At 39.9% G+C, this 24,751-nt stretch overlaps 1 protein-coding gene across 2 annotated transcripts in view; it reads right to left on the reverse strand.

Moving 5' to 3' along the window:
* KIF13B (kinesin family member 13B) overlaps positions 1–24,751 on the reverse strand; it is a 203,025-nt gene that overhangs the window by 169,629 nt on the left and 8,645 nt on the right. For both annotated transcript variants that reach the window (XM_070480651.1, XM_070480650.1), the window contains exon 2: positions 14,677–14,770. In XM_070480651.1, the coding sequence (XP_070336752.1) occupies positions 14,677–14,770 (94 nt within the window). The remainder of the gene's footprint in view (positions 1–14,676; positions 14,771–24,751) is intronic.

Raw genomic sequence — 24,751 nt, forward strand, 5'->3', positions numbered from 1 at the left:
TGGATGAACCTAGAACCTATTATACAGAGTGAAGTGAGTCAGAAAGAAAAAGATAAATATCATATTCTAATGCATACATATGGAATCTAGAAAAATGGCACTGAAGAATTTACTTACAGGGCAGCAATGGAGAAACAGACAGAGAGTCAACTTATGGTCATGGAGAGACGGGAGGAGAGGGTGAGATCCATGGAAAGAGTAACACGGAAGCTTACATTACCAGATGTGAAATAGAGAGCCAACAGGAATGACTCAGGAAACTCAAACAGGGGCTCTGTATAACCTAGAGGGATGCAATGCGGAGGGAGATGGGACAGAGGTTCAAAAGGGAGGGGATATATGTACACCTATGGCTGATCATGTTGAGGTTCGACAGAAAACAACAAAATTCTGTAAAGCAATTATCCTTCAATTAAAAAAATAAATGAATTTAAAAAATAAAAATATCTGCAAGAGAAATCAATATTTGCCATCTGACTAAATAAGTGCACTTATCAACCCATCAACAGAAGGAATGATCCCACGTCTTCAACAATCAAGGAACCAATAAATTAAAAGACATAACCCAATCTCAACAGGTAGACTATATTTGGATGCCCTTCAAATCAAACTCTGGGGAAAAAACTTTATGAAACAACTGGACATGTGAACACTGACTGAAACTTTGATGCTACTACATAACTACTGTTAATTTTTAAGGTGTAATAATGGCATTTTGGCTATGTTAAAAAAATAATAAAGATTATTAAAATATTTGTGGGTAAATGGGATTTACTGCAAAATAATATGTGAAAAAGAGTTGAAGGAGTGAACAGGACAGGATTAGCGATGGGCTGATGGCATTGCGGGCTGAGAACAGGCACAGGAGGTTCATTATACTATTACGGCTACTATGGCCGATCTTTTAAATTCTCTGTAACAAAACATCTTAAAAAATTAATGGCAAATACAACTTTCACCTACTTATGTACATTCTACTTTAGTTTTCCTAAAAGTGAAACAAAAACATTACTGATTTGTCTCATCTGTGGGTCAATACACAAAGATTATCACCACTCTTGTTACCCATTCTATAGGATTTTTAAAATTATAAATACATAAAATTAGATTTAATAAAAAGTGAAACTCACCATTACACAAGATTCTTCTTTAACAAATTCTAAGGAAGTAGGATAAAGGGCTCCAGAACACTACACTATTAATTTGCAAAAGAAATCACTTTTCCTTTTAGCTAAAAATCACTCTCAGAACATGCACAACGATCAGAATTAAACAAGAGCCATTTCAAATCTGAGCCTGCAAAACTCTAGCCTTACAAAGTCCACAATAATCCAACTTCTCTTTCTGCTTTTCTGTTTTGCTTTGTTTTTTTTTGTTTTACTAGTATGTTTACAGACAAATTATGTGCTAAAAATAATTTAATCACAATTTAACAGAACTAAGACTAAATAAAGGTTATCCTAACTTTTAGCTTGATACTTGGAAAACACTGATGTTCAGCCACTAAAATGGATCAGAAAGAGTCCTAAGATACTGTGATATGATACAGCAATCTTTTAGATAGAATGGTTTCTCATGTCACATTTCCTCATAGATTACTGCTACCTCCATCTTTAAAATGTAAGTCTAGATTCTTACACAAGATGTGCTTTATTAGCAACAACTCCTACACTGATGACTTAGAAAGAGAACCATAAAAAAAAAAAAGTATTGCCAAATAAAGACAAATTTTAAAAACATCAATAGTGGGACTTCGTAGTTTTTACCTAAGCCTTATTTGTCATTAAATATCTTATCTATTATATCATATGGGATCAGATAATTTTACGCTGAATCCAGAACTCTGGGGACATTCAAAACATTTAATTCCTATTAGCTGTAACTTTAATTAGTAGCCACACACACAAAACTCTGCATCGTCATTATATCCAATGTTAGTAGCTAAGCAGTATTTCAACCACAGGTATAATGACTCTCTTTTCTTGAATTAACAACAACAACAAAAAACTTATTCCTTCTTATTTTTGGACCAATAAAAGCAAAAACAAGATACTCATATAACCAATGAAAAGGCTAAGATTTCATAAATTCTACCAGAACAGTCTAATTCTTGTTAAGTTTACTAATCAGCTATCAAACAGTTCACTTAAGCAACCTAAGCTTTTGCTGGTAAAATTGTGAAAAATCTGGTTTTACTGCTATTTGATTATCTGCTTCTATTAACTATGCAGCGATATGAATTGAACCATACACACTTTATTACCTTTTTAGCTTTTAAGTGTTCCTGATTCATTTTCACAACTATATTCCAAAGTAGTAAATGGTTTGTACACTCAATGTCTGCAGTATTTTTTTTAAAAAAAGGGGGAAGACTCCTCTGAAATTTCTGAGTATGCAGAACACTGTTCTCCTCACTTTACTGACATAATCAGGGTGGACAGACTCCCCCAGGAAGAGCCTCTTTATGAAATTAAAACACACCACATACTATTCTCCAGAGGAATAAACTCTATTTGGGCAAGATTATTAGCCTCACTCAAGTCATTTCACAGCAGAGAGAACAAGCAGGTCTATTGTATATACCATAATTACATTTTGCATGACTTTCTTCAATTAAAATCTTTACTTAAATTAGCATCCATACAGCAGCAGAAAAATTTTAAAAGTCATTATCTAATATGACCTAACGATGACTTCTACTAACAAGAAATTAGTCTGAAAATGACTTCATATATTTCAAAGTAATTACTGGCATTAGGCCCTCCCTTCAGTAGTATGACACAATACATTTGTCAGAGAAATGTACAAGTCAACTCCACTTAATTCTGCATCTATCTGATATGTATTTTTTCTGCATATGTTCTTTCATCTACCAGGAACAGAGTACTTTGAACCTCCAAAGAAGGACTGGATATATTTTGCTCATATTAGGTACTCCTTAATTATCTAATAATCTTAACTAAGATCTGGTGTCTGGTAAACAATCAGAAGGAATAAAAATGTTTTAGTGACCTCTCTGATAAGAACTGGTTAAGAGCAACATCTCAGACATTCTTTTCACTGGACTGGCCATTATAACCTTCACACTATCAATTTATTATTAGGTTAAACATAACCAAACAGGAAGGAGTGGAAAGCCCCATAGTTATACAAGAACACAAAAAATCTGCATAGCTATATGTCATCTACAGCTAACTCCATCCATGTTGGAACATCTCTCTAACATGTACTAAAGAACAAGTCACTTCACAAACTACCACAGGAATCAGCATTCAGGTTCATTACAATCTTGAGGTCTCACTCTCCAAATGTTTTCTACTTCAGAAAATTCTGGTCTTCAAAATCTTACACTTTGGGGAATTCCCTGGTTGCCTAGTGGTCGGGGCTCTGTGCTTTCATTGCCGTGGGCACGAGTTCCAGCCATGGTCAGGGAACTGGGATCCCACAGGCCACCCAACCAATAACAATAATAAAATCTTACACTTGATAGGGCAGAATTATAAAAGAAAGTCTATATACAAATACACACACACACACACACACACGATAAAGAAAACAGAGGGCTAAAGAAGAAAACAGATTAACTGACCAAGGGATTCTCAGTAGAATTTAAACTGATTATTCCCTTTCAGTTCTGTTGTTTAAGGCAGCACCTCTAAACAGGCATACCTCACTGATTCAGTCTCACAGAGTTGGAAGTCCACTAAAATAATTTTCCTGCCACATTTGCTTGGAATTCACTGCAAACAATAGATGGAGGGGGAGCCTTTTTTTTATTTTGGTTTTTTAAGAGGAAAAAATGAGGAACAGGGTATTTGATAAAATAGGAACAATTAGTTTTCCTCCCCATGCTAAACCTGTGATATTATTTTTGGCTCCTCTTAATACAATTTTTTTTGCCTTTAAAACTCAGGCATTATGCTTTATGAGTAGTCAGTCTTTTTTGAGTCACATATCTCTCTGACTTTTGACTAGCAAAAGGCATTTGTGGACACACAGTATTGTGCAAACAACTTCCAAACATACACAGTGAAAATGTAAAGAAATACAAGGGAAAGAGAAAAACCAAATTCAGGAAAAGTTGTTAACTGTGGTGGAGAAGAAAGGCATGCAAACTGGAGACTGTTCACAAAAGGCTTAATTGTACTGGTAATGATGATTTGTTAAACTGAGTGACGGGTACATAAAAGTGTTTTAATCTTTAAACTTTTTAACATTATATTTTCTAAAACTTTGCGAAGAAGTACCACTCAACAGAAAAGTATGCTAGAGTCTGAGGTTCCCAAATCAGTAGCCAAGAGCTGAATCCAGCCAAGACTGTTAGTTTGGACAGCAGGATGTTTTGTTTTGCTTTTTAATTGTAAGCCGAATGCCTTCGGGCAAGGCATGCACTCTCCAATTAGCCAGAGTCACCACCAATTTCCTTACAGTGAAGAAGAGTTCTTTGAAAGCCAAAGAAACTGGAATCCTCATAATGTAAAAGACTGCAGCCGCATTAGAGAAGTCTGACAATTCCTCAAAATGATAAGCACAGAGGTACCACAGGACCCAGCAACTCCACTCCTAGACATCTACCTAAGAGAAATGGAAACGTGGTCCACTGAAAGACCTCAACAACTGCCATTCACAGCAGCATTATTCATAATAGCCCAAAAGTGGAAAACACCCAGATATTCATCAACTGATGAATGGATAAACAAAACAGAATACGATGAAAAATTATTCCCCCCTAAAAAGGAATAGTACTGATAGATACCATAACATGGATAAACCTCAAAAACATTAACCTAAGTAAAAAGAAGCCAATCACAGAGGACTGCGAGGAGATCCAACCAGTCCATCCAAAAGGAGATCAGTCCTGGGTGTTCATTGGAAGAACTGATATTGAAGCTGAAACTCCAATACTTTGACCACCTCATGCGAAGAGTTGACTCATTTGAAAAGACCCTGATACTGGTAAAGATTGAGGGCAGGAGGAGAAGGGAATGACAGAGGATGAGATGATTGGATGGCAACACTGACTCAATGGACATCAGTTTGACTAAACTCTGGGAGTTGGTGATGGACAGGGAGGCCTGGCATGCTGCAGTCCATGGGGTCGTGGAGTCAGACACGACTGAGCAACTGAACTGAACTGAACTGATAGATACTATAACACGGACAAACCTCAAAAACATTAACCTAAGTATAAAGAAGTCAATCACAGAAGACCACAAATTATATTTCATGTATACGAAATGCCCAGAAGAGACAAACCTCGAATATAGAGAAAGCATAGATTAACAGGGTGATAAAAGTGTCATAAAATTAGATAATGGTGCTGGCAAATACAATAAAAATCATTGAGCTGTTCACCTTAAAGGGGTGAATTATATGATATGCTTATTATATGTCAAGTAGTTTAAAAATAAACCAAAGACATCCATTCAGTCTAACTTCAGTTCTCAAACTGTGGTCTGAGGACTCCCCAGTGTTTCCTAGAACTTATCAGTGGATCTGAGGTCAAGACTATTTTCATAAAATCCTAAGACATGTGCCCTTTTCACTGTGTCGATATTTGTAATGATGGTGCAAAAGTGACGGCAGATAGTTAGGGAGTTTGGTATGGTCATGTACATACTGCTATATTTAAAACGGGTAACCAACAAGGACTTACTGAATAGCACGCAGAACTCTGCTCAGGGTTATGTGGCAGCCTGGATGGGAGGAGAGGTCGGGGAAGAATGGATACATATATATGCAAGGCTGAGTCCCTCTGCTGTTAATTGGCTATTCTCCAAAACAAAATAAAAACTTAAAAAAAAAAAAAAACCTGCTGTCACCTTTGCCTCAGCGACACCAAATTATGCAGGTTACTTACAGTCAATGTATTCTTTATCTCACCTACTCACAGCAAAAACAAACTTTACTGTATGAATTGTGGGCCAAACTGGCCATTTTGTCTTAACAAACTAGCATTTCTTTTTTTTTTTTTCAGATTAGCATGTCTACTAGAAACAACCATCAGTTCCTCTAGGAAAACGCATTCCCATTTCCAAAGTCAAAGAAACATGACTCTCATAACACAACTGTTTTGTAAAGTGAAAGTGGCCACTCTCCATGGGAAATCACACCTCACTCCCTTTGAAAACATTTTTTAACCAGAGTGATCAGTAAAGTCCAGTATGGTGGATAAAGGAGGGAAGGAGGCAAAAGACAGAATATAAAACAGCCTAAGAAACTATTTTGCCCAATCATGGTGACAAGCACTATCATTAGCATTTTATTATAAGATAAAAAGTCTATTAAGTTTTAAGATAATTCAAACAAAATAAGGCTTAAAGATTTTGTTATTTAAAGGAGGACTGTTCTACATAACATCATTATAGTAACTCATGATAAAAGGGACTTAAAGAGCTCCAAAACACTAAAGATCACACACTGAGAACTAAACTTGCAGAAATCTAATAAGAATAAGTAATGAATTAGTCACGAATTAGCCCTAAAACATGATTTGCAAATATGTTGCTGAAGATTTGGGAAATCCCAAGGACCAATCCAGAAAACTAAAACTGATTCAGTGCAAAAAGGTAATTCCAAAAACACACTTACTGCACTAGTAATGTAGGCAGTATGGCTCCGCTGGAGAAAATAAAAAGATCAAATCCATCAGTGTGTATTCAGTACTATACAGAGAAAAAGAAGACCGTGCTGGAGGACACAAGTATTTCAGTCACTAGGGTGTTTGAGTGCTGTGGAAAAGAAAAATCTTCTCTGTATTGAGTAAAACGTCCCTTTGTTCTTACTCTGTGTTCACAAGCAATGTTTTGACCTGGCTTCACAAGTTAGTTGATACTAAGGAGAAGCCCAGATGACAGGGATTAATATTTTGTTCACTGTAAACATAAAATCAAGGGGCTGATCTCTCTGATGGCATGTGAGTCCCTACGAGCCCCATGAACTCTGGGCAAACTAGATAAAAGTTTGTTTGCAAAGTTGAAATTCTTCTAGAACTAGGTGATTTTTTAATAGGCATGTAGACTCAAGTACTGAATATATTTTGGTTTCAAAAATTTTTATCTCCTTTATGAAGTTATAATATAGTTCACAACATACCATGGATACACCTTAAAATACAGGCCATAATAACACCAATTATAACCTCGGATATGCAGATGACACCACCCTTATGGCAGAACGTGAAGATGAACTAAAGAGCCTCTTGATAAAAGTGAAAGAGGAGAGTGAAAAAGTTGGCTTAAAGCTCAACATTCAGAAAACTAAGATCATGGCATCCGGTCCCATCACCTCATGGGAAATAGATGGGGAAACAGTGGAAACAGTGGCTGACTTTATTTCTTGGGGCTCCAAAATCACTGCAGATGGTGATTGCAGCCATGAAATTAAAAGATGCTTACTCCTTGGAAGGAAAGCTGTGACCAACCTAGACAGCATATTAAAAAGAAGAGACATTACTTTGCCAACAAACATTCGTCTAGTCAAGGCTATGGTTTTTCCAGTGGTCATGTATGGATGTGACAGTTGGACTGTGAAGAAAGCTGAGTGCCGAAGAACTGATGCTTTTGAACTGTGGTGTTGGAGAAGACTCTTGAGAGTCCCTTGGACCGCAAGGAGATCCAACCAGTCCATCCTAAAGGAGATCAGTCCTGGGTGTTCATTGGAAGGACTGATGCTGAAGCTGAAATTCCAATACTTTGGCCACCTGATACAAAGAACTGACCATTTGAAAAGACCCTGATGCTGGGAAAGATTGAGGGCAGAAGGAGAAGGGGACGACAGAGGATGAGATGGTTGGACGGCATCACTGACTCAATGGACATGAGTTTGGGTGGATTCTGAGAGTTGGTGATGGACAGGGAGGCCTGACGTGCTGTGATTCATGGGGTCGCAAAGAGTCAGACACAACTGAGCAGAACTGAGTAACAGAATGGGAAGAATCAAACAGCTAACTTTTATATAAGATCTACTGCACATCAGGCACTGACACTGCATATTTTAACTCATTTATTCCTCATAACAACCGATAGGCAGGTACTACTATAATCTCCACTTCACTGAGACAGAGGACAATTAAGCAACTTGCTCCACACCACACATGTTAAGTATTGGGTTGGCAAAAAGTTCTGTTTGGGTTTTTCTGTTACACCACATGGGAAAATCTGAACAAACCTTTTGGCCAAGCCTACAGTAGAGCTGGAACTTCCCAGGTGACTCCTGCCAAGGCAGGGTCAGGAAGATCCCCTGGAGGAGGAAATGGCAACCCACTCCAGCATTCTTGCCTGGGAAATCCTATGAACAGAGAAGCCCATTGGGCTGTGTATGGTCCATGGGGTCACAAAGAGTAAAACACTTAAGCGACTCAACGATCACGTCAGTAGAGCTGAGACTCAGTCTGTCTGACTCCAAAGTCAGCATTTCTTAATCTCTCGTTAGCTGTGTACTATCAATTTTCTGAATTTTAAGCATCTTATTTTTCAAAACAGTTTTGAAATTCCATATACAAATGTTTCCCAAATTCCCATGATTAAGCTGTTAAGCTGAAAATTGTCTACCTATTCATTTTTAAATGGCTTCTATCGCCTTTAATAAGCATAAATATCAAACCATGAAATTTTCAGAAGTTAATGCAAAATTAATCAGAAAAATATACAACTGTTGTTTTAAAATGCATACATATTCACTTTCAAAGTATACTAACATAGGTTATTAAGTACACATATAAAATCAGTCACAGTTTTAGATTAATAAGATTGGTGGACACTATTCTAAAAAGAAGGATATTGTAACTTTTAAAGGAAAAATACTAGTTTGAGTCTTTCTGACTACTGATTGAAACTGACTCCAACCACTTGTTTTATGTTAGTTTCAAATCCCTGGCGCTTCAGCTGCAAGTATAGCTCCTATAAAACCATAACTTGTTTTACGGGTTAGTCATTCTCCAAACTAGACTGTAATTAACTTTGTAATTTGTGCTTTCCTTACTATTTCTCTCTTTTAATGAAGCTAATATATACCATCGAACTGCTACATTCCCAAATTTTCATTTTCTCTTTTCACCTTGACATTAAAAGTACTTCTTATGAGGTGGTCTTTTGTCATACCTAGGGCTTCCCTGGTGGCTCAGAGGTTAAAGCGTCTGCCTGCAATGCGGGAGACCTGGGTTCAATCCCTGGGTCGGGAAGATTCCCTGGAGAAGGAAATGGCAACCCACTCCAGTATGCTTGCCTGGAGAATCCCATGGATGGAGGAGCCTGGTGGGCTACGGTCCGTAGGGTCACAACGGGTCGGACACGACTGAGCGACTTCACTTCACTTCGTCATACTAGCAATGTTCGTTTTTAATCTGGGCACCAGTTACAGGACTCTGCTCAACTTATGAAAATTCATCAAGCTACATATACTTTTCTATACATACATATATACTTCAATAAAGAGTTGTTTTTTAAGAAGCTGTGCTTCCCAGCTTTATCTCACCAAAAGCCATGACATACCAACCTTGACGGATGTCACTTCTGTTTGTTTTTGACAGCTGTCACTTCTAAGTCTTTTTTAAACCAGACAGCACTCTACAGTTCTCAGTTAACATTCAATCTGTATTTTCAGCACATGTAAAAAGAGTCATCTAAGATACTCTGTGGAACCAAAAAGTGCTATTTAATTCTTTCACAAACCCCTGAGATTTAAAGATCTCTAAAGGAAAGAAAACATTTATTTTATTTTCTATGTGCTCATTTTATTCTCACAATTACCTCATCAGTTAGACATCACATACTTGTGGATGGAGCCACAACAATATATTTCCCACCAAAAATGCTTCCCGTAGGTGACACTAATGTTTCTCCTCTTGGTGAAACTGTGTAGAGCTTTATACCAGCCTTCAGCATGAATATGTGACAGAACTCATTGTGTGACTGCCAAGGTTACAACATCAAGGATGGGGAAGGAGGGAAGCTCAAGAGAAGGGACATATGTATACATATAGCTGATTCACTTTGTTGTAAAGCAGAAACACAACATCGTAAAGTAGTCACACTCCAGTTTAAAAAAAAAACAAAACGCAATACTGCTCCCAGCTGGCTTTCTCATGCTCTCAGGATACTTGCCTTTGGAACCTGCCACCTGACTGGGAGTAGGTGTTCTGCTTGCAGCCCCAGCGACATCTCCAGCTCCAGCTAACAGGTAGCATCAACCACCCGACCCAAGTGACCTGGTGAGCCTTCTGATTGCAGCCCCGCGCCTTCAAGTCTTCCCGGTGAACCCTCAACAGCATGGACTGGAGCAAGCCATTCCCCCTGAGCCCTATCTGAATTCCTGAGCCACACAAACCATGAGATAATGATTACTGGGCTTCCATGGTGGTCCAGAGAATCCCCCACCAATGCAGGGGACACGGGCGTGATCCCTGATCCAGGAAGATTCCACATGCCGCAGAGCAACTAGGCCCAGGTGCCACAACCACCGAGCCCATGCACTATAGCTACTGAAGCCCGCACACCCTACAGCCTGTGCACGCTACAGCCCGCGCACCCTACAGCCTGTGCACCCTACAGCCCGCACACCCTGCAGCCTGCGTGCCCTGCAGCCCGCGCGCCCTACAGCCTATGCACCCTACAGCCCGCGCACCCTACAGCCTGCGCACCCTACAGCCCGCGCGCCCTGCAGCCTGCGCGCCCTACAGCCTATGCACCCTACAGCCCATGCGCCCTGCAGCCTATGCACCCTACAGCCCGCGCACCCTAGAGTCCATGCGCCCTACAGCCCACGCACCCTGCAGCCTGCGCGCCCTACAGCCTATGCACCCTACAGCCCACGCGCCCTGCAGCCCGCGCACCCTGCAGCCTATGCACCCTACAGCCCGCGCGCCCTACAGCCTATGCACCCTACAGCCCATGCACCCTACAGCCTATGCACCCTGCAGCCCGCACGCCCTGCAGCCCGCACACGCTACAGCCCATGCACCCTACAGCCTGCGCGCCCTGCAGCCCGCGCACGCTACAGCCCGCGCACCCTACAGCCTGCACGCCCTGCAGCCCGTGCACGCTACAGCCCATGCCCCCTACAGCCTGCGCGCCCTGCAGCCCGCGCACACTACAGCCCATGCACCCTACAGCCTGCGCGCCCTGCAGCCCGCGCACACTACAGCCCATGCACCCTACAGCCCGCGCGCCCTACAGCCTATGCACCCTACAACCCATGCGCCCTGCAGCCTATGCACCCTACAGCCCGCGCGCCCTGCAGCCCGCACACCCTGCAGCCCGTGCTCTGCAACAAGAGAAGCCACCACAGTGAGAAGCCCACTCACCGCAACAAAGACCCAGCACAGCCACAAATAAATAAACCTTAAAAACAAGTACATGATTACTATTCTTTTAAGTCAGGAAGCTTTTGAGATCATTTATTTGTTACACAGCAATAGAAAATGGAAACACTTAACAAATAAAACACACAGGAAGATAACCATGCCAGCAAGTGGCAAAGGCAGAATTTGAAGAGTCAGTCCATATATAAAGCCCCAGTTTTTTTCTACCAGAGGGTATTGCCTCCAAGTTTGCTCAGAGTTGCCTACATTTCCAAAGAAAACAACAGTACTTAGATTGAAAGCTCTAAGAGCAATATATACTCCCCCAAATTAGTGTTTTCACTTAACACTCAGGACAGTAGGTCATTCCATTAGCAGGCTCAAAATCCCTGCACCTCTGACTCATCAATATCTTTCCCACCCTAGTAACAGCATCTCCTAGAGATGCTTAAGAAACATCACTATGTCAATAATAACAAACCTCAACATTTACAGAACATTTCACAAAGCACTTTAACGATCACTAATTTGATCTTCAGGAAACCCCCCTATGAAACAGATAAGGCAGGTATCATACAGACAAGGCTCAAGAAAGGTATAACTAACTACAGGGCTTCCCTGGTGGCTCAGGACAGTTCAGTTGCTCAGTCGTGTCCGACTCTTTGCGACGCCATGGACTGTAGCACACCAGGCCTCCCTGTCCATCACCAACTGCTGGAGTTTACTCAAACTCACGCCCATTGAGTGGATGACATCTCATCCTCTGTCGTCCCCTTCTCCTGCCTTCAATCCTTCCCAGCATCAGGGTCTTTTCAAATGAGTCAGTTCTTTGCATCAAGTGGCCAAAGTACTGGAGCTTCAGCCTCAACATCATTCCTTCCAATGAACACACAAGACTGATCTCCTTTAGGATGGACTAGCTGGATCGCCTTGCAGTCCAAGGGACTCTCAAGAGTCTTCTCCAACACCACAGTTCAGAAGCATCAATTCTTCAGTGCTCAGCTTTATGTCCAACTCTCATATCCATACATGACCACTGGAAAAAACAAAGCCTTGACCAGACAGACCTTTGTTGGCAAAGTAATGTCTCTTCTTTTTAATATGCTGTCTAGGTTGGTCACAACTTTGCTTCCAAGGAGTAAGCATCTTTTAATTTCATGGCTGCAGTCACCATCTGCAGTGAATTTGGAGCCCCAAAAAATAAAGTCAGCCACTGTTTCCACTGTTTCCCCATCTATTTCCCATGAGGTGATGGGACCGGATGCCATGATCTTAGTTTTCTGAATATTGAGCTTTAAGCCAACTTTTTCACTCTCCTCTTTCACTTTCATCAAGAGGCTCTTTAGTTCTTCTTCACTTTCTGCCATAAGAGTGGTGTCATCTGCATATCTGAGGTTATTGATATTTCTCCCAGCAATCTTGATTCCAGCTTGTGCTTCCTCCAGCCCAGCATTTCTCATGATATACTCTACATATAAGTTAAATAAGCAGGGTGACAATATACAGCCTTGACGTACTCTTTTTCCAATTTGGAACCAGTCTGTTGTTCCATGTCCAGTTCTGTTGCTTCCTGACCTGCATACGGATTTCTCAAGAGGCAGGTCAGGTGGTCTGGTATTCCCATCTCTTTCAGAATTTTCCACAGTTTATTGTGATCCACACAGTCAAAGGAGCTGGCACAGTCAATAAAACAGAAATAGATGTTTTTCTGGAACTCTCTTGCTTTTTTGATGATCCAGCAGATGTTGGCAATTTGATCTCTGGTTCCGCTGCCTTTTGTAAATCCAGCTTGAACATCTGGAAGCTCACGGTTCACATACTGTTGAAGCCTGGCTTGGAGAATTTTGAGCATTACTTTGCTAGCGTGTGAGATGAGTGCAATTGTGTGGTAGTTTGAGCATTCTTTGGCATTGCCTTTCTTTGGGATTAGAATGAAAACCGACCTTTTCCAGTCCTGTGGCCACTGCTGAGTTTTCCAAATTTGCTGGCATATTGAGTGCAGCACTTTCACAGCATCATCTTTTAGGATGGTGGCTCAGTGGTAAAGAAATCTGCCTGCCAATGCAGGAGATGCAGGTTCGATCCCTGGGCTGGGAAGATCCCCTGGAGTAGGAAATAGCGACCCATTCCAGTAATCTTGCCTGGGAAATCCCATGGACAGAGGAGTCTGGTGGGCTACAAATCATGGAGTCACAAAAGAGTGGGACACAACTTAGCAACTAAACAACAACAAACTACCTCCAATAAAAAGTAGGGATTCGATTTCATATTTTCTGACTCCACGTCAAGCACTCTTTTCAACTCAATTCAACTCACCTTGAAAGAACTTTCATGGAGTGCCTGTGGGTGTACTTTCATAAACAGCACTGTCTCTGCAGCTATTCTGAAACAGCTACTTGGCACAAAGCATCATGGTGGGCACCATGTATTCTCCACTTTCAGGAACGGCACAAAAACATCTCTGATAGCTGATCTCTACAAAAAGCCAGTCTTTCCCCACTCTGATCCACTCTTGACACCGCCATCCAACAATCTTCCTAATTGACTTCCTTAATCACAATAATTCAAAAACTGTCAAAGATGACAACTTCCCATAAAAATAGAGGCCAAATCTCATCTGCTTCCAAAGTCTTCTATAAACTGACTCTAACTTACCTGGTAATTTCCCTGCACTTGCTAAGAAAAACTGAATTAATCTCTTCCTTCCTGTCCACGTTGGCTTTCTTTATAACCTTCCTGCTCTCCCTTTGGTTCATATGATCACTCAAACCCAGAAGTGAGGCTCAAGTATTTCATCCTCAACTCCTGACAGAGAGTCCCTTTCTTCCAAGACCTTAAAATTTACTGTTGAGCTATAATTAATAATTCAAAACAATACACCATAATTAAATTAGGTGGCACAGATTATAGCTCACAGTGACTTTAAGGAGAAGAATCCACTAGGGGCTGCAAGAAAGTCTTCAGGAAGAAAAGAACACTTGAAATGGGTTCTGACTGATAGGCTAGGATAGGAACTGGCAGAAGTAAAACCACCCATGATGAGGAGCAACTGAAAAGCCTTCCCTTCTTCCCATTTACATCTCACCTAAGCCTCCAGCCAATATCGTCTCCTTCAGGAAGCCTTCCTCAGGAACTTCACAATCTAACCAACATTCTCTTCTCTGCACTTCTAATACCATCACTGTACCACCCATGACACTCAATCAGGCCCTCAGTCCTTCTATATTATATTAACAAACCTTGTCTCACTGATCTGGCAGCAATATGTCTCCACATAGAAAGCACTCAATATTTGTTCAGCTGAACTCAGTTCAGCAGCCACTGTTGCCTTCTGTCTTTTAAAAACCCATTGATCATAACACTGGTTCTTAACTTACCGGGCATCGCCTTTGGAAAGGTTGGTATTTACAGGATTGAGAATAACCTTGTTTGCGTCTACATCCACCACACATTTGGTGTGCAAGTCAATTTCTGCAGATTGAAAAAAAAACAAAAAATGAGTCATTTTTGAAGCAGTGGATGTCAGAAAAAGCATTTGACCAAAAAAAAAAAAAAAAAAAAAATCCAACACTTTCAGAATAGAAACAGTCAACAAACTAGAAATAGACAGGAACTTCCTCAATTGACCTGATAAAGGGAATCTAAAAAACTTGCAGCTAACTTCACACTTAATGGTAAAAGACTGAACAGCCTACCTACTAGCATCAGAAATAAGACAAGGATATCTATATCTGAAACACTTCCCTGGTGGCTTAGAGGGTAAAGCGTCTGCCTGCAATGCAGGAGACCTGGGTTTGATCCCTGGGTTGGGAAGATCCCCCGGAGAAGGAAATGGCAACCCACTCCAGTACTGTTGCCTGGAAAATCCCATGGACGGAGGAGCCTGGTCAGCTACAGTCCATGAGGTCACAAAGAGTCAGACACGACTGAGAGACAACACATATACACCAATAAAAAAAAAAAAAAGACGAGAAGGATGTCTACTACTGGGCCTATTCAAGGATATACCAGAATTTCTGGTCAGGGCAGTTAAGCAAGAAAAACTAACATAAGGCATCCCAACTGAAAAGAATAAATAAAACTACCTTTATTTGCACAAGATAGGATCTTATATATAGAAAATCCTAAGAATCCACTAAAAAGCTACTAGAATAAACAGGTTTTGCAAAGCTGTAGGATATGCGCTCAATACACAAAAATCAGTTGTTTCCATACACCTGCAATAAAAAATCCAAAAATGAAGTTAAGAAAATTTCATTTATAACATTTTTGATTCATTTATATCAAAAAGATTTAAATGCTTAGGTAAAACCTTAAAAGAAGTGCAAAACATATACACTGAAGATTCCAAAATATTGTTGAAAGAAATTAAACACTTAAATAGAAAGAAATTATATTCGTGAAGTGAAAGACTTAATACTGTTAGGATAGCAATAACTCTGCAATACAAAAACTCAAGGCAATCCCTATCAAAATCCCAGCCAACTTTTTTTTTTTTTCAAAAGTTAACAAGTTGATCCTAATTCTATGTGGAAATGCACAAGACCTAGAATAGCCAAAAAACCTTGAAGAACAAAATACAAAGACAGCACTTGTCAATTGTAAACTTACTACACAACTATAGTAATCATGGTACTAATAAAAGAAGGACAGATATGTGGATCAATGGAACAGAGAGTCCAAAATTACAGTCAGATTTACGGCCAAATGACAACAGTGCCAAGAAAATCCAATGGGGTAAGTACAGTCATTTCAACAAATGGTGCTAGCACGCCCTCATCAAAATGAAAAACTTCTGTGCTTCAAACGATACTATCAAGGGAGTAAAAAGATAATCTACAGAATTGAGAAAATATTTGTGAATCATATATCTGATAAGGGACTTGCATCAGAAAATATAAAGAACTCTTACAACTCAATAATTTTAAAATGGGCCAAGACTGGGACTTCCCTGGTAGTCCAGTAATTAAAACTCCATGCTTCCATGAGGCATGCGTTCAATTCCAGGCTGGGGAACTAAGATCTCACATGCCACATGGAACAGTCAAAATAATAAAACAAAATGGGCAAAGATTTGTACAGACACCTCTCCAAAAAAAATACAAAAATGGCCAATGACCACAAGAAAAGACGCTCAACATCATTCATTAGACAATGGGGAAATGCAAATGAAAACCACGAGACACCACTTCACACTCACTAGCATAACTAACCAAAAAGACATATAACTAATATAAATATTGTCAGTGATATTGCAGTTTAAAAAAGAAAAAAATAATTAAAGTGTAAATTGAATCATGTCCAAAAAAAGCCAGGTAAGTATAGGTGAGGACATGGAAAAATTGGAACCTATACTATACTGGTGGGAATATAAAATGGTGCAGTCACTTTAGAAGGCAGTCTGGCAGTTCCTAATGGTGACACGTGGAATTAGCACATGACCCAACAATTCCTACTTACAGAGATATACCCAAGAGAAACCTATGTCCATACAAAAGTTTATACATAGAAGTTCACAGCAGCGTTATTTGGCTATTCATAACAGCTAAAAAGTGGAAACAACCCAAGTGTCCTTCAACTAATGGATGAATAAATGTGGTATATCCATAAAACAGAACACTACAGCAATTAAGTAGGTACTGACACATACAGTGGAAGTATTATTTTGGGGTGCTTCAAAATCACTGCAGATGGTGATTACAGCCATGAAATTAAAAGACGCTTACTCCTTGGAAGGAAAGTTATGACTAACCTAAACAGCATACTAAAAAGCAGAGACATTACTTTGCCAACAAAGGTCCATCTAGTCAAGGCTCTGGTTTTTCCAGTAGTCATGTATGGATGTGAGAGTTGGACTAAAAGAAAGCTGAGTGCTGAAGAATTGATGCTTTTGAACTATGGTGTTGGAGAAGACTCTTGAGAGTCCCATGAACTGTAAGGAGATCCAACCAGTCCATCCTAAAGGAGATCAGTCCTGAATATTCACTGGAAGGACTGATGCTGAAGCTGAAACTGCAATACTTTGGCCACCTGATGCGAAGAGCTGACTCATTTGAAAAGACCCTGATGCTGGGAAAGATTGAGGGCAGGAGGAGGAGGAGATGACAGAGGATGAGATGGTTGGATGACATCACCGACTCAATGGTCATGGGTTTGAGTAAACTCCGGGAGTTGGTGATGGACAGGGAGGCCTGGCGTGCTGCGGTTCATGGGGTTGCAAAGAGTCGGACACGACTGAGTGACTGAACTGAACTGATACATACTAAAACACAGATGAAGTTTGTGCTAAGTGAAAGAAGCCAGTCACAAAAGACCATCTATTGTATGGTTTTACTTATTTCTAACATTCCGAACAGGCAAATAGAGACAGAAAATAAACTAGTCATTGCCGAGAGGTGAGGCCTGACTGTCGGCGGGCACAAGCATCTATTGGGGGTGATGAAGAGGTACTAAAATTGTGCTGATAGTTTTCACAACTGCATGAGTGCAGTAGAAATGACTGATGTGGATGAACTGTATGAAATGTGAACTGTATCTTAAAGTTTTGGGTTTTTTTTTAATGTATATAGGCCACATCGTGTTCTCTTATTTTCATATTCCTCTACATTTCTGACCCAAAGTATGTAACAGTTTCTGTTTGCCTTATCTCTACTACACAAAGATACGCTCTAACGAAAGAAACCGCGCTCCACTGGAGTCATTTTGTGTTTTCCCAAGAACCTTGGCCAAATGTCAATGTCAAACTCATTACAACTTTAGAGTATTTCCACTGCCAGCAAAGAGGATTTATTTTTTGTTTGACTGCTTTAATTTACGTAACTGAGACAAATGAAAAACAAAACAAAAATTTCCTTTCCTGTCCTACCAGAACTCAACTTTTCTCATATCAGTTATTTTATCAATACATTTGTTTGCAAAGACATAATCTATAAGTATGAAAAATTCAGTGGTCAGGCTTTTAGCCAATACTTTTTTTTTTTTTTTTTTAGCCAATACTATTTTTAGGCAAAGAGAACTGAAAAGAAAACAGAGCTATGTTTTATCCAGGTGTGAAGACTAACTCCTGAAGGCTTATATTTCACTGTGGTCAACCAATATTAAAGTCTATTCCTAATACTTGTGTTTAAATCCACTCTATACTGTCACAGAAATGCTGCAAGGAAGCCTTAGTCACAATGAATAAACTTTTCAAGCCCTTATCTTTACTTCTTCCTTTCCTTAGGCCCAGGCTTCCCAGGAGGTTCCAAGGTAAAGAATCTACCTGCCAATGCAGCAGACACAGGTTCAATCCCTGGGTTGGGAAGATTCCCTGGAGAAGAAATTAGCAACCCACTGCAGGATTTTTGCCTGGGAAATCCCATGGCCAGAGGAGCCTGGTGGGCTACAGTCCATGGGGTCGCTAAAGAGTTGGACACGACTAAGCGTGCACAAAACGTTCCTTAGCCCATAGCTCAAGAAAGTTTGCACACATCATACTTTGTTAACACCACCCCTAATGACCTCTGACCATGCTATATTGGCCAGCCCCGTATGTGTATGTTGTACACAAGTGCATTATCGAGCCTCCGGAAATTGTACTGACTCAGAATCTGCTATCTCACCACCCACCACAAAGTTAGGTATTAGTTTCTTGCAAGAACGTCTGGTCTGAGCAAAGGCGCTGTGTGTATAGTTCTGTATCAGAAGTGCACATCTAGAATGCATGCCTGCAAAGCTGTAAATCAAATACTTTCCCCACCCCCACCAGAGTTTTGCCTTCATTTCAGATGATCTGGAATTGAGAAAGGACTCAAACATTTTCCTTCAATATTTGTAGGCTTTTCTCCTATACTCTTCACAGCTCCTCCATCTTACCCCTCATGACTTCACTAGATACATTAATAATTTGAAAATATTAAATGGCATGATTAAGGAACAATTCCCAGAAAATCCTTTATAATTCAAAGAACTATCAAATAGGTAATATAGTCAACATAAACTCATTTTGTCCTAAAGAGGAAAATCCTAACAAATGTCTCTACATTTAACCCTCTGGAGGTGGCCTTTAAAATTATAAACTATCTTCACTTCTTTGTTGCTCAGTTTTTATTATCAAATAAAATTCCCACCCCAATGCTGTTAGAAGAAGGTTTTTCACAAGACTGTTTAGAATATGGGTGGAACATCCAGGACACACACCCAAGCAAATAAGAGCAGTGACAAATAAGAGCAGTGAAGGGAGTTTAAGGGTCAGATTCTCTGGTTGCTCAGACGGTAAAGAATCTGCCTCCAATGCAGGAGACAGGGGTTCCATCCCTGGGTCAGGGATCCCCTGGAGAAGGGAATGGCAACCCACTCTAGGATTCTTGCCTGGAGAACTCCATGGACAGAGGCGCTTGGTGGGCGATAGTCCATGCGGTCGCAAACAGTCAGACATGACTGAGCAACTAACATACACAAAAAATTAAGGGTCAGATATACGAAGAGCATTTTACATCTAAATGTGATCAATGCTTGAATAAAATTATACTGCTTCAAATTCTAAATATGACACCTTCTCCATGGAAAACTTCTTGCTCTATACTTCTTAGAAAGCAAAGAAACTGAAAGTGAAGTCATGCCCAACTCTTTGCGACCACATGGACTGTAGCCTACCAGGCACCTCCATCCATGGGATTTTCCAGGCAAGAGTACTGTTAATGGATTGCCATTTCCTCCTCCAGGGGATCTTCCCAACCCAGGGATTAAACCCAAGTCTCCTGCATTGCAGGCAGACACTTCACCATCTGAGCCACCAGGGAAGCCCCTTAGAAAGCAAAGCCATGATTAAATTGCAATGCCAAATTTAGGCCTTAAATTTAAGCTGAATTTAAAAAAAGAAAAAAATTTAAACACCTACCAAAAATCCAAAAGCTAAACACCTTCCTCTTAGTCTGGAGCAACACTTTGGTTAAAAAGATAAAGACCTAGCTGTGATGCTCTACCTGTGTAAAGAGAGCATGAAAGTGAACATGAACACGCATGAACACCCATGTTCACAAAGCTAAAAGGTGGAAGCAACCCAACTTTCCATCAATGGATGAATGGATGAACAGAATGTGGTATGTGTATATATATGTATATAAATGTGCATATATCTATTTTTTTCCCAATGGAAAATGATTCAATCTTTAAAAAGGATGAAATTCTGCTAAAACATCTACAAACCTTGAAGACACAGTGCTAAGAAAAACAGACCAGTCACAAGGGTAAGTTTTGCAGGATTCCACTTGTATGAGACACTTAGAGCAGTCAAAGTCAGAGACAAAAAGTGTGAGGGTAGCTGCCAGGGGTGGGGCTGAAGGGCCCGCGGGGAGTTAGTATTTCAAGGGCAAGGAGTTTCAGTTCTGCAAGATAAAAAAGTTCTAGAGATGGATGGTGGTGACAGTTCCATAACAACGCTAATGTACTTAATGCCACTGAACTGTACACTTAAAAGTGGTTTAAGATGGTCAATTTTATATCTATGTCACCACAATAAAAAAATAGCACTAAATACTCATCATTAGTATAATAAGTAACACATGGACAACAGCTTACTCCCAGGGAAGCATAAAATAATAAGATTGGTATTTAATTAGCACTATGTCTGAAAACCAATAAAAAATGAGAGTGATCTTAGAGTTAAGTAGTGCTGTAAGTTTATGTTATGACTAATCAAATTTTATGGTACTCAGAACCACGAATGCTTTGATGTATCCACAGTCCTTAGAAAAAGACAGACAGACAGAAATTTACTCCACTAACACTGAAGCTCCCATATTATTTTCCAAACAGGATCTTTTTCTAGGTCAAGTTCCTCAAGATGAATAAAATATCAACAGCTGATAATTCAGTTTACTCAGCCAGCAAATTAGTCACCTTATAAAACTGAACAATAATTTGAAATGAGTCTTTCTGCAATGCATAAATCAGCAATGGCTCTGTCTCCAATGGCATCATAGTCAAAGATGGGCAGGGCCTGGAAGACTCCCTTTCCATAACTCATGTTCTGTCTGGGGAGATGCATCATTCTCAGAGTAGACAAAATAATTCTGAGTTGTCCATTCATTAATCTGCCTTTCTAATTCTCCAGAAAATTAATAATAATTTTCAGACCAAACCTACTACTCAGAAATACAAATAAACCTCCCTTTACCTATCTATAACTTACTGTTAAATTCACAAGTAAAATTCACAAGTAAAAGGAGGATAGTAAATTATCGATATCTGTAAGAGTCACATCTTAGATTGCAAATTTTGCATGCTTTATATGGTTCTATTTTCAATAATCTATGTCATAAACTTAGTATTTTTACATATCTAGGTATGCTCATAATATTCATCACTAATATTTCATATATGAAGTGCTTATTTTCCCAAATGGAATGTAGTAGTCTTACTAGAATATGAAATAAGACTTATAGTTCTTCACTATAATTACAAGTGGCTTGGGACCCTTTTGAAAGGCCCACTGACCCAAGGACAAAAAAAGGACGTGATGCCAGGGAGGCCTGGAGAGCTGTAGTCCACGGGGTCACAAAGAGCTGCACACGACCAGGCACAGACAACGACCCAAAGAGAAAAAAAGAATGTGACGCCACACAGGAAAGAGAGCAAAGAAGTAGTTTGCTTCCTAGTAAGAGATATATAAAATATCCTAATCACTTACTTCTATGTTTTTACCACTGAACATGAGAATCTATTCAATAAACAAAAGATAAAATACAACTGAGTTCTAATACGGCTAAAGAAATGACTGAGGAATGAAGGAAAATACTAGACAAGATGCCTGGTAAGGGGAAGAGAGATGATAATACCAAAACAACTGAAATACTCTGGAGTCTGTTTTCAAAAAACTCATCAACTTCACAGGATTAGAAAGTAGGTCTTTAAAAACTTGTAAGGCAAAACCAGAATAAACAAATTTATCTTGAAAAAAGAAGAACAAAGCAGAAAGACCAGTGTCACCAATTTCAAACTTACTACAAAGCTATACTAATCAGACAGTGGGGTACTAACCTAAGAACAGACATATAAATCAATGGAATAGAACTGAGAATCCAGAGATACGCTGTCGCATTTATGGTCAACTAATTTTCAGCAAGGGTGCCAAGACAATCCAATGGGGAAAATAGTCATTTCAACAAATGGTGCTAGGACAATTGTGTATCTACACGCAGAAAGATGAAATTGATTTCTACCTCACCCCTCATTCAAAAGTTAATTCCAGGGGTTTCCTGGTGTCCTAGTGGCTAGGATTCCGGGCTTCTGCGGCCAAGGGTCCAGGTTCAATCCCTGGTCAGGGAACTGACATCCCATAAGCCATGCAGTCAACAAAAATAAATTTTAAAAACTAACTCCAAGCAAATCAAAGACCTAAATAAATGCATGAGCTAAAACTATAAAACTCTTAGAAAATATACACATTAAATTCACATGACTGTGAGTTAGGCATTGGCTTCTTAGAGATCAAATCAAAAGCGCAAGCAACAAAAGAAAAAAAAAACAGATAAATTGGACCACATCAAAATGAAAAACTTTTGTGCTTCAAAGGACACCACTGAAAGAATGAAAAGGCAACCCACATGCTCAAGAAAATATCTGTAAATCAAATAACTGTTACAGGACTGGCATCCAGAATATATAAAGAACTCTAAGAATTCAATAATTTAAAAAAAAGATAAGCCAATTTTAAAAATAAGAACAGGGTTTGAATAGAGATCTCTGAAAATATATACAAATGGCCAACAGGCACATGAAAAGATGCTTAATTAACATTATTAGACATCGGGGATAAGCAAATCAAAAATCATAATGAGACCCCACTTCACACCCATTAGGATGGCAATCAAAAAGGCCAATAAAACTGATGGGGAAGATGTGTAGAAACTGAAACCCTCACATATTGCTGGAGCAGGTGTAAAATGGTGCAGTAACTCTGGAAGACCATTGAGCAGTTCTGCAGAAGTTAGAGTTACTACATGATCCAAGAATTCCACTTCTATATTTATACATACTCAAGAGAAAGGAAAATACACAATAACTTATTATTACACTACACAAAAGTTCATGATTCATTAATAGCCAAAAAATGGAGACAAGCCAGATGCCAATCAACTGAGAATGGGCATCAAAGTGCAGCATATCCATGTCAGAATATTGCTGTGCTGTGCCTAGTCACTCAGTCCTGTCGGATTCTGTGCGACCCATGGACTGTAGTCTACCAGCTCCTCAGTCCCTGGGGATGCCCCAGGCAAGGTTCCCGGAGTGGGTTTCCACGCCCTCCTCCAGGGGATCTTTCCAACCCAGGGATTGAACCCAGGTCTCCCACATTCCAGGCGGATTCTCTACCATCTGAGTCATCAGGTAAGCCCCACAGAATATTATTCAGCCTTAAAAAGGAATGAAGTATTGATTCATGCTACAACATGGGTAAGTCCTAAAGGACTTATGCCAAGGGAAAGGAGTCAGATACAGAAGTCCATAGATCATATGACTCCATTTATATGAATGTCCAGATTAGGGAAATCCAGAGACAAGATGTAGATCAGGGGCTGTGGGGAGAGGGGAGGGGATGGGAATGCGGGTGGATGGAGAGTAACCACTAACTGGAGAGCGTCTCTCGTAGGGATGATAAAAAATGTTCTGGAATCCGGTAGTGGTGATCATTGCACAACTCTGCAAATACACTAAAAGCCACTGAATTATACACTTTTGATAGGTGAATTACATCTCAAAAATAGCTCAGAAGGAATGGTCCCACTACCATCAATGGATGTAAACTATGGTTCAAGTCCCTCAACCACACTTCTAAATAATCACTACTTTGAAGAACCCAGCCAACCCAATTCTCACTCACAATTAATAACCTCACATTCTACCTCATCAAGTAAATTGAACACTCTAGGGCTTTCCCATTGTATAATGATCCTCTCCCCTCTATATTTCAAAAATTCTCCACTCTAATGACTATTTCTCCCTGTTGATAAAAAGGCTCAAACAACTCCCAGACTTGGGTTGGCAGGGAACGGGAGAGGCCTGTTCCTCATCTCCAAAAGACCATTCTTTACCATGGCTTTCTATATGCCATTTCTTGAAAGAAAACTCCCGTATACTCACTGCCTCCATATGAGCACACACACAGATTTCTCAGCCCACTACCAACCCACCAACAGCAATTCATTCATTCAGTCCAAATTATTCTTTTGCCATTCTTCACCCTGGGCCACCACATTACTTTCACCTGCTTTTCCTTATGCCTGTCTTCTCAGCCTCTGTGACCTCCTCCTTCAGGAACATGCCTTAATTTGGTGTTCTATAAGATCTTCTAAATATAGTAACAACTTCCACGTCTACCCGAATCTCCAGTCCCTTATTTTCAGCCTCCTGTACAACAGCTTTCTCGATCCACCCCTTGGCTGCATTTCAGAACCTAAAACTCAACAAGTCTGC

This window comes from Odocoileus virginianus, chromosome 18 (assembly GCF_023699985.2).
Source record: "Odocoileus virginianus isolate 20LAN1187 ecotype Illinois chromosome 18, Ovbor_1.2, whole genome shotgun sequence".
Classification (NCBI taxonomy): domain Eukaryota; kingdom Metazoa; phylum Chordata; class Mammalia; order Artiodactyla; family Cervidae; genus Odocoileus; species Odocoileus virginianus.